Source organism: Falco biarmicus, chromosome 4, assembly GCF_023638135.1.
Source record: "Falco biarmicus isolate bFalBia1 chromosome 4, bFalBia1.pri, whole genome shotgun sequence".
Taxonomy (NCBI): domain Eukaryota; kingdom Metazoa; phylum Chordata; class Aves; order Falconiformes; family Falconidae; genus Falco; species Falco biarmicus.
Window position 1 is genome coordinate 31,588,324 of NC_079291.1, and position 12,118 is coordinate 31,600,441.

The 12,118-nt window shown below is 33.8% G+C and overlaps 1 protein-coding gene across 2 annotated transcripts in view; it reads left to right on the forward strand.

Annotated features, from left to right (window-relative positions):
- Positions 1-11,592, forward strand: part of DGKB (diacylglycerol kinase beta) — a 363,521-nt gene extending 351,929 nt beyond the window's left edge. For both annotated transcript variants that reach the window (XM_056338458.1, XM_056338459.1), the window contains one exon: positions 9,155-11,592. In XM_056338458.1, coding sequence (XP_056194433.1) covers positions 9,155-9,262 — 108 coding nt within the window. In that variant the 3' untranslated portion in view covers positions 9,263-11,592. The remainder of the gene's footprint in view (positions 1-9,154) is intronic.
- Positions 11,593-12,118: the final 526 nt, after the last annotated feature.

Consider the following 12,118-nt stretch of genomic DNA (forward strand, 5'->3'; position numbering starts at 1 on the left):
TTGAAGAAATTTAAGCTCCTTATTGTAGAGTTTAGTCTTAGTGACATGTTTTAATAGACAATTTTACTAATTTTGTTTCCATAAAGAAGACCTGTGTTTTTAAGTAGGTGAATAGCTGTAGCCTTTCAGCTTGTAAGTGTGACCAAACAGTAATGTGACAAGGAAAAAAATCCTACTACAGATGGGAGTAATTCTCCAAACCAGGATACTGGATCACTTTCATGAGCTTTATGTCTGTAGTAGAATTAAAAGCTATACAAAAAAGTAAAAGGGAGCACTTTTAGTAAGGTGCTAACAGGTGTGGCAGCTGATAATGCATGGGTAAGGATGACAGAAAAGGGTTATGATAGTTCATGTTTACTAGATACATCATGGATTACAGCTGAACAGCAGGGAGAGTGCCTGAACTCTAATTCTCTATAGTAAGCGTTTACATGCTGCAGTGACAGGAGAACCATGTGAACACACACTGTGTGAAGGCAGAACAGTGGGAATTTTATGAGATTTATTCCAGGAAACCTTTTGGAGTTAAGAGATATCATTATCTTTACCTCTTCTACAGTGATGGCTCAGCGCAGAGGAACAGTACTGAACTCAGCAGTTAGTTGTTCAAGAAAAAGATGTAATTTTTCAGTTGCCAAATTACAGAAGAGAACTTATGGAAGGATGCTGGCAATAACATGTGCTTCTTTTGTCTTGATTGCTTGCTCTGTGCAAAATCCCTGCTATCTGATTGATAATGTTAGCAGAAGCTGCCTGCACAATTGAGGGAAAATCTGGAAAAAGAGACAGTTCTTACATTTAAATTACTGCCTTGAGGAAACAGTAAATTATTACTGATAATTACTGCTGTCCAGTTTAAGTACCATTTTAAAGGAGATAGAAATTGTATATAATTCTCTGAGGAACCCATCCTTTCTACTATGCCATTGTTAAGAGAATATACTTTGTATTACATAAGAAAACCATACTGTTGAATATATTTATTTCTTCTGAGAAGAAAATACATGAACTATTTGTCTATACTACTGCACCTCTATGAAATTAGATATAGAATTATTATTTTATGTTGTATTATTCATTTTTCATGATTTTTTTTTCTTCTTTGCTATGGACCTTAATGTATTTCTTGCAATTGCTCCTTGCAATATTGTACATGTTTTTTCCTTTGTAAAATGTAGAAAACAGATTGGGATACATGTATGGTCCAACGTCTTCCCTCCCCACCAGTTCTAACTACTCTAGAGGTTTTTTTCTCTGAAGTCCTCTGCAAAGTAGCTAGGAATTCCTCCTGAGACAATGACGAAGGTGGCCATTAACTTTTCTCTCAACAGAAGTTTAAGATTTGGTTTCTGAGTGTGTGCTTCACAGGGGTCTTTGAAAGCCACAGTGGTTTTGATCACGTAAGTATTGGGATGATATCTCAGTGATGTGTATCCAAAAGCAGAGTCTGAAAGAAACCCATAAAATCTAAATAAAATCTTTTGTGTATCCAGCTATGTAGCCAGTTACTTGAACCTGCAAGAGCTCAAATTCCAGAAAAAGAAGTATGAGAAAGCCAAAGTAAGAATCATGAGGTTTTGTCTTCTTTAGAGACAAAACTGTGGTTTTCTCCCAGAATTACTTGAAAGCAAATGATTATTGACCAGTTTTCAAATGGACAAAGGTGTGATGATCAGATAAAGAAATTAATTAGTTTAGTTTCTTAGGAAACATGAGATTTTCCTTTTTTTTCTCCTCTTAGGCGATTTCTTTCCCTAGCTTTTACATGGAATGAAACCTATATAAAGATGCTGGCACTCTTCTACCATGCACTGAGACAAGAGGGGACATTCACATGCTACCTCTTGTTAGGTAGGACACGTTATAGGATACTGAGAGAAGGCACTAATTAGTTTACTACCTATATTGTTTCAGGGACAGAAGCTACTGTCGTGCTTTGATATATCATCTCACTAGTTCTAGGGGAAAGACCCCTGCACTTTGTTCTATTGCACAGATTATGTACATCAGTTAGACAGAGCAGCTGAGCCTCAGGATTTTGGTTCTTCAGTATTACAGCCAGAAAGCTATTCTTGAAATAAGACTGCTGTCTCTCCTTTTCCAACCGTCCTTTAGAAAGTTGAAATAACATGTTATATTTGGTATGGTAATCTCAGAAGCTTCAGTGTATTTTGAGTTGAGTAGTTTTAGGGACTGACCTATAAATATTACAGAGGCTAAGTGAGAAAGAAATACATAGTCAGCAGGTATTGAATCAACCCTTGCCCAAGGTACAAGTGGTAAAGCTCAGAAGTCCTTTTTTCTTTCTGCTTCAGATTTTTATACAAATAAGAGTATTTTTCAAATTATTTTTAAAGAAATCAAATTCAACCTGATCAAAAATTTGCTATTCCATTATGCATATTAAGGAAAACAAGTTCTGTGTCAAATCCCTGTTACATATAGGATGAAGACTACACATGCAGGCTAGGAAAATTATTTCCTGTTGAAGGAATCAACAAGTTTATCTTTGCTAATTCTCTTTTCTGACTGTAAGAAGTTTCATGCAAATAGCATGAGTTGCTGACAACTGTTCCTTCTCATACATATAAAGACCATATTCTCCCAAAATGACAGTGTGGGCTCTGAGAAAATATTGTAGGATACAATAGATAATGCAGTCACTCCCCAGAAGCTGTGATCTGTGATTTTTTAATTCCTGTGATCAGTTTGAGTACTGAATAAATTGTGTACTACTTTTAGCGTCTTTTATGATTTTCTATTACTCATGTACCTAGCATCCCTAGACAAGAGCAGGAATGCCTTCCTGTAGGTTCCATGCATACTTAAAAATGTGAGTGGCTGGGTTTAAAAATCTGTCATCCAGAATCATTCAGTATGTTGAACACATGCAGACTGCAGTGTCGGGCAAAGTCACTCTGCTCTAGTATAATAAGATACAGAATCTGAGCATCAAGTTGTATTCTTTTCACTGTTTTTATAGAGGAGTGTTTAGGAAAAGGAAAGATGATAATGTTATGTTAAACATCTTGTCTGATTAGCTGAAGAGGAAATTCTATCAGAGCTCTCCCAGACAAACATAGCAACATGAAAGATATCTATCGTTTCACCTGATCTCCAAACAGGTCATTAATAGTAATGAAACTTCAAAGACTCTCAAGTTAATTCAATAAACTTCTAGCTTTAGCCATCAGGATTTTATTTTTTTTAAAAAAAAAAAGTCATCTTTCAATTTAGCTACATAAATTATTAGCGTTGTTTTGAAAAAAATCCATAAAAACATTCCATCTTAATTAGAAATAACTGCATTTTCAGTTCTTTCATCTATTCCTGACTTGCTTAGCGTCATATCTAGGTGTCAGGCTGCTAACATTAGATTAAAAGTAAAAGACAGAAATGTCTGTAGAAAGTGCAAGAACATTTCCAAAATGAAGGAACGAAAATGAAAATCCATAGTCAGAGCTGACCCTAATGGATTACAAGAAACACAGTTTCACAGACATCTGAAACACAGAATATTTTTGAATTATTTACTGATAAGAAAATTTGTAATAAGCCATTTAATAATTAAACTCAAAATAATATTTCAAAATATTATAATTTGAATGCAACTTAAAAATAAGTTTGAAATGAATGCTTTCTCTCTGGCTTTTCTTTTCATCTCCAGAGATATGATGAGCCTGAGCACAGAGGTTTCATTGAAGTCCTACCTGCGTAGTTAAATCCAGAGAGAAACAAGAACTAAAACCAAACCAAAACAAAAAAATTTTTACTAATAAATGCTATACAGCAGAGATGGGTGAGAAAACTAAAAGAGAGTCACAGATTTGCCTTTATGTAGAACCATTGGCTCCACAGACTGCATGAAGAAGCTGCAGCTGTATTCTAGACTATGTAAAATATCTTCTTTCCGTGTTGTTTTATAATGGGAGAATTTAAAATTTTGTGTCTGCTTCTTTAGAGCAAAGCTCAACTTGGACCTAGATATGGTGGCTGATTTTCATAGAACATTAGACAATTATTACATAATTAACCCATAAATTGAAGTCAATTACTAGGAAGTTTTTGGTGTTACACTAAAATGCTGCATTTTTTCCCCCTTTTGAGTAACAATGTGGATACATTTCTGTTTCAAGGTCAGAATGATTTAATGAGTTTCTAACACATTATTTTGCAGCTGAGCATTTTTTTTTCATGCTCACAGGTACACTGCACGTTAATTAGTTTTGTTTACCTATGCATATTTTTCCGTAATTTCACAAGAGTAGTTTTTGTAATTGACAAAGCAATTTACTGCATGTGTGCTTTCTGCACCTCAGACAAATACTCTAACATGTAATGCACCTTTCTTTCCAGATTGTTAAGAAAAGAATTAGTTGTGACTAATTGCCAATTAATTTGCAGTGGTTTTAGGGAAGAAGGGGGAAAAACAATTGCATCCACTAATTAAAATTTAAAATACTCCAAAGTGTCATCTTTAGGTGTCTGTGGAATGCATAATTTCCATTTTAGTTCTGCACTGGATCTGTAACAACCCTGAGCTTGACAGCTCTATTAATTTAAAACCTCAGTGATACCTATTAGTACAAAACAGGAAAAAAATGCCATTAATCATTTATTTTAATTTTGCAGCTCTGTCATTTTCTCTGTATGTTTAAAAATTATGATGACACTGTAATGTTTTCCAATCTACCTGTGTGAAGGGGAAACGGATCATACTACTTAGGAGAGAGACTAGAGTATATTATTAGAGCTTAATTAATGCCAAACTGATTAGATTTGATTGCACTTTGCACAATAATATTGTTAAGAAATTTATTTAAAAGATGTGTTGCATAACGCTGTACGTAAAACAACTAAGTCTAGAACTGAAGAGATTTTAACCAAAATGCCACATAACACATGTCACACGCTAATTTTGTTTAGCATTGCCTACATTCTATAGGTCTTATTCATATCATGATACCCAATGCAGCTTTTGATCACCTTCAGGAAGATAAAGGTACTTGGTACTCCTGTGATATGTAGTTGTTGCATCCTTTCATTTCCTGTAAGGGGAGCAGCATATAGACATCTACACTGTGGGAAAACCCTCATACTCTCAAAACTACCAACATCCAAACCCTGAAGACAGCATGGAAAAAAGTGACCATAACCTAACAGATCCAACTTTATAAGTTTTTTCTATCAGTTTTGTTCCTCTGTCCTTAAAATATTTTTTAACATTAATTGAAATATTATAAACACAGGTGATTACCTCTGTTTCCAGTTTTCTATTGTCATTTAACATTGTAGTTAATACCTGTATTTATAGTACCAAGTTCTGTGTTAAAAATAAATATTTAGGCATTCTGTGAAGTCAGGAACAAGGAGGTAACCAGCACATATGGTAGAAAAAGGAACATGAAAGCAAAACTGACTGAAAGATGTAGTTATCACACTAAAATTATTGGGTTTCAGTGCATTGCATTAGTGTGGCTTCAAGGCATATTTTGAAACTCTGACCTGCTCCTGAAACAAATAAATGTCTGTTTTATGCATTTATAAATAACTTTAGTATCACAAATTCAGTCTCCTTTATCAGAAAATTTGCTATCAACAAATAGGGAGCAATTAAAATATCTTCTTTTAAGAATTATGCTCTTTTTTAATTAGATCTGGTGCTCTTTCCCGTGAATACATCACTGGACACATTTTCTAATACTGGAAAGGTGACTTTGAAATTGCAAATGCAGTATATTTCTACTAAACCTATTTATTACATATACCGGCCCTTTAAATTTCTGTGATCATGAACTCATAGAATAAAATCTTGCTCCAGTGAGTAAATGAGAGTTTTGCCATTGGCTTCAACAGTTTAAGTTTAGCCTGCAATGTTGAGTATCAGGCTTACAACAAAAATCTATGGAATCTTAGCAATTCACATGGTTATTTAGTTTCCCCTGAAATAGAATTTTGTTATTTCCTCATTTTGCCTATTTTTAAATATAAATGTATGCCAAATAAGCCAAATAGAAGGGTTTTTTCCCCAGCAGAACTTCAGGCACTCCTCTAATTTAGGTTTTAAATGTCATCCATATTTTCTGTAAGATATTATATATTTTCAATTAAACTGATAAGTGATCTCAGAAATTATTTTCCAGAATTCCATAGCAATTTGCATGAATATGTTTGTCAGGGTATCATCAGTTTCTAAAAATACGTGTGGATAGGGTTTGAACTTTCAGAATTTTTCTCTGAGCAATGTCTTCTTTTCGTGTGTTTTGTAAATCACAGATTCACCTAGGAAAAATGAGAATCAAAAAAATAATATGTTTTATTTAAAGCTTTTGTGATTGTGCTTCTACTAAAAATCCCCATAAGGTTGCTTGTCACATTGAAAGAGAAACTGAATGGTAAAAGTTACTCTTTAGACACTCCATGTACATGCACACAGGATCTATATACAGCCATAAGTATCATTTTTTTACCGAACTAAAATCTGGTTGCTTGGAATTAAAGGTTTTTATCTTGTTTGGGTTTTGGGGGTTTCTTTTGTCTATTTCAGTCTGCCATACAGCACTTTCAGTGTTCAGTCCTACTTTGACCAACAGCATTATTTCTCTTTTTGACACCCTTAGTGCTGCTTCCCATCTCAAAGCGTGTACTGTCACTTGTCACCCAGATTCACAGCACCAGTTCTGGCAGTGCTGCCAGTGTGAAGACAGAAGCAGAAGTGAGAGTCCAGGGCAGAAATGCAGTGCCTGAAAGTCTAGGGAAAGACAAAATTAGCCTATTTCAGGCAAAGTAGTGCAATAGTCCAGCATGTATGATAAACATTCTGATTTTTTTATCACCCAAAGATAAGATGTTTTAATGTGGGTTGGGTTTTTTTCAGTAGGAAAACAAGGAATGAATGGTTATCATTGTTAACCAATGCAGTGTTAACATACACTACTATGTACAAGTAAAAAAAAATATTTTATTTTTACACTTTATTTTTGTATTTTCAGAATGTAAAATACATTTTACACCACTGGAATCATGCCAATTTATAATAGTTGGAAATATGTCTTGGAGAAATGCATATAGGACTCCATCCCCATGCACATGAGTGTTTAATCATGTTCAGGCATCTTAGCTGATCTCAGCTGATAGGATGCAACATACTGAAGAGGTCATGGTCTCAAAAACAGATGGCTCAAGCCAAAAAAGAACATTAAAAATTATAAACATTTTCTCAATATGTAGTTGCACTCATCCTCGGCAGCACTGAACAACCCCAATCCAACATGCACAATCTGTATGGGGTCTCAGCATTACCTCACCTCTTCATACTAAAGCCATTTTTTGAGCCTTGTTCTTTTATTCACTTTAAGATGGAACTACTATGATTTACTTCTGAAAGGAAACTCTGAGCCCATTCCTACTGCCACATCATGGCCTGGTCTTGCAATAAGCTGAACCCTTAAAACTGACAAAAAATTCACTCACAGCAGTTGCAGATTGCTTCATGTATTGATCCTTAGGATCGGGTTGATGTCATCACTATTCCTGAGCCCCAGGATATGTCTTATGAAGCATGTGAAAGTTGCAAAAACCCTTGAGGCGATTTTCCAGGGCCAGATCATCAGCTGATACAAAGTGACATCAATGGAATAATGCCAATTTACCCCAGCTACAGATTTGGCTTCCTAAGTGATGCCTGAAGCAGAACTTCTTGTGAGAAAATATGTTGATGCCAATCTTTGAAAGAGAGAGTTATTATCCCTGTGGAATTCATCTAGGTGTCCAAAAAAACCCCATATGTTAAATGTTATACTAATGAGGAATGTTGACAAAAAGAGGTCATGTATGAAATTTGAGACTAATGAACTAAGGTGGCATGGAAATGAGCATTTGAAGAGTAAAGTGAAGGCTCTAATAGAGTTAAACGCACCCACTCATTCTGTTGAGATTTTTATGTTGCTGTCTCCTTATATTGTAAAGTAAATTTCCACCCCAAGAAATCTCCTGATCTATATTTTAATGAGCCTTTCCACGTGACATACATTTTTTGTTTCATTACTATTAGTGAATGACAAGTGAAGGATATTCATTTTAACTTGAAAATGTCAGGTATGCACTTTAAGAGATATATTTTTCCAGTTTTTAATGAGGTGGTGTTTCTTTTTTGAAAGAAATACCCATCTCTGATGTGGGTACTATGCAGGTGACAACTGATATTTAATAAGTGATGGTTCTTGTATTAGTCGTAGTTCACTAAAGAAAATGTCTCGGATTGCTTTTGAAAAACTCTTAGCGTCACTAGCCCAAAGGCAAGATGTGACCTTTTTATTACATAATGAGAATCATTTATTATCTTACAATGTATCTTAAAGTCACAGACAAAATGCCACTTTGATAATTGCTTTCAATTAGCTTTGAGCATAGCATACATTCATAAAATGTCTTCTCTAATTTAGACTTGAATTAGAGAAAATTGCAGACATAATCTACTTTAAGGTTGTCTCATTTAAGGTGATTCGTACTTTGATATGAAAGAAATCAAAACGGGTGGCTTTACAGCAGTCTTACAAAGTGTTTTAAATAGTCTTCAATATTCGAGTATATTCACAATTAATTAACAAATTAGAATGCTAGTTAATCTTTTTTGACTTTTTTTTGTGTATTAACTTTTGACTTTCGTTCATAATAGTTATTTTTAAATTAAGCAGTGTCCTGTGTTAAAAGAAAAGTACAGCTTGATTAGGTGTATAAAGCACACAAAGACATAGTTTATATTCTAATAGGCAACAGTTTAGTCTGTCAGTATGTGTGTCCTTTCCAACTTTTAAATTCTTATATATCTTGTAGATATGTAAAATATTTAACAGCAAGCAAGAAATCCCACACTCAAAAAGTAAGATCACATATTGGCATGTATTTTATTGCATATGATTTTAAATATTGCTTTAGTGTATAATTTAAAGTATTTGTGGAAGCAATGATTACACATAGATTGGTTTACTGCAATGTAATATCATTCATAAAAAATACAGGTATTTTCCTTTCATCTTTGATGAAATGAAGGAGGTTTGGTAGTCGCATACAACAATAATTCAGGCATCTTAGATGCTTGGAATTGAACTAGTTCAATGGATAATTCTGTTTTTCTTCTTTCTTCCCCCAGATAAAAATTACTCACAAGAACCAAGCCCCCATGTTGATGGGACCTCCTCCAAAAACCGGTCTTTTCTCTTCTATCATCAAAAGAACAAGGAATCACAGCAAGGAATAAGCCTATGTAGTTTAGTTTTTAGAAAACCAATTAGCTTTGTTGGGCTTTGGAATATTTATGCTGGAAATCTTTCAAGAATTTTAGAATATCTTCTACTTGCAAAATCATGGATTTTGGTTTAAGAGTCTCCATAACTGAGCTAATGTAAAACTATGCTACTAGAAAAAAAATATTGTCACAGTTTTGTAGGCATTTTTGCATGATGAAAGCAGATTTTACATAAAGTGATACAGCATATTTTTTGTTGCATGCGTTACCATTTACTACTCTGTGGGCTAATTCTGCCATGGAATATGGGAAAAGAATGCCATGGGTTATTTGATTTTCTCACTTTTCCATTTCAGTTTTTTCTACTACAATGATCATATGTCACAGGTTCAATAGTATCTCTTGAATCAAACATCTTCACATCAATAGACAATTAAACTGGTTTCAGAGTAAAGTTTATTACAGGTCTTATTCACCTGTACTTTTACTTTATCATTTATTTCTACCCTGAGAATATTTTTATTCAGTTAAACATTAAAATCTTATCTCTTATTCTGATAACTCCTATGTATGCGAGTAACTGTACCTGCTGAAAACATTTAATAATGTGTGCAGTGTTTAAATGATCGTGATTACTCTTGTGTAAGTTTTTGCAGGATCTGAAGTCAATGCAAAACTTTTGAGCAAAAACCATATGGCTAAGGAGATCATGCTAAAAGTGAAGGTAATAATAATTGCAAAACTAGCCATCAGTGTTGTTTGTTGCAACACTAGAATTATTTTAATGAGCAATACATCTCTGTAACATGGCAAACTTTAAATCATTCTGCATATTGACCGATAGCATAGTGCGTATGCACACAAATAACCAAAGCTCATGCCTAATAAAGTGCATTTTCCACCAAAGATTTAGTGAAGGATGCTTCAGAGAAATGGGTTAATGCATAATTAATCAAGCTCACTGGAGTAGACTCACTGTCGAAAATTTACAGTTCTTTTCATTACTTTGGCAATGTCCAGACAAATGCTGGGGTAGGAAAAAGCATTAAATTAATTCCAGGTAAATGCTTACTTTCCATTTGTTTTATAAGTTGATAGACATAGAAACGTACTCTAAATATTAAGACATAGACACATACTCTAAATATCGGAAATCTGAACATATTCAATTTTATTTATTATAAATTAGTATTTATAAATGTATGCCATCTATAGTTTACTCATGTTCTAAATTAATCTCTTAAGAAAAGGATAAACTGTTATTTGTTCCCCTTTTGTAGTCTGTTGTCTGGAATCTTGTTATCAATTTTGGGGAGGCAGTTGCTCAGGTTTTTACTTTCTTAGCCCTCTGAGAGACTTTAGCCCTCTGAGAGACTTCCTAACAGCTTAGAAATCATAATACAGGGATTTGTCTGAGGTTTGCACAGCACTGTCTAATGTTGAAGGGAAGTCCAAGAAAAGCAACATTTTCAGTCTTGCATATAAACAGTCTCAATAAAAACTTTTTATGCAGTCTTAACATTGTTCTTTGTTCAGTGAGCTGCTTCTCAGCTCTGCATGACTTAATTTCTCAGATTTCATCAAAAGACCCAAACAAGTAAAAGAAGAAACTTTGCTTGAAATGCATGATATCCCATTTTTATCTAGACTTTAAAATGTTAATGATTTATTAAATCTATTTTTCTATTGATTCGTACATTAAAACATTAGTACTTCATCATTCTGTAGTGCACGGTACTGTGCATGTATTTAAATAAAGTTACTATCATTTGTTCCTCAGTACAAGAATTCAGCAGAGTCTTAATTTATATAATAGACACTACAATAACAGTCATATATAGTTGGTAAGGATTATGTCTTTGAAATATACAGTCTGTGTTCTGTAAACATTAGGAGGTAAATACCAATTAACATTATGTTCAGCATTAGGTAGAAAAATTTAAGGGCAATTATTTGCTAAAATTAAGATCTTGTAATTCCCCATTCTCGGGTCCAGTGGTGTTGATAATTACAGTTACCATAGGAGTAAACTAATTATTTTCCTGTGCATTGCAAACACACACACAAAGAAGCATTTGATGCACTTCTCTAACTGCAAACATGCGTAAGTATAGAGCAAAAGGTATTTGCAAAAAGAAGGAAATTGCTGACATAGTATTACATAAAGTGTACATTGGTTTTATGAAATTATGGTTACAGGTGATAAATATTTTCACATAACTTGACATAGGGTTTTCTAACAATGCTGTCAACTTTTTGTGGCAAAAATGTGTTTAACAATAATATATAATGTGCTCTCTATGATTATCTCATGAACATTGTAACTCTGAAAACAAATAAAATTATACATAAGCTATTATCTAATAACGTATGCCGTTTTAAATGTGCCTGTCTGTGATAGCAATTTGTTCACAACACAGTTTTTCATATGAAGAGGGATAGATGGGTTCATGTAATCAAAATTACGTACAGTTCTGGCTAGATTTACAAAAGGTAAATCAGATCTATTGGTCAGTATGTATCAAATTCTCACTGTAGCAAAATATAATGGAGCAGCCATTTTACTATATTGGCGCTTATCATAGCAGTGACTGTCTGTCTTTCTATTAATCTTGTTTGATTGGGGTTTTTTTTAGTATGGCCTCTAATAATTTAAAACCATGCTCAGGTTGAAAGTATTGATGATAAAGAGAAAATCTTAGAGTACGTAAAACATAGTATGAAAGAAAAATGCTTGATTTAATGAAAGAGAACTTCAGAGGGGCTTCCTTTATTTTTTTCCCCACTTCAGTATGCACAGAATTGATATAATGAAATTACGCGTTGGCGTGTGAAGTGAACAAAGGAACATATTTGCATGTATCTTCA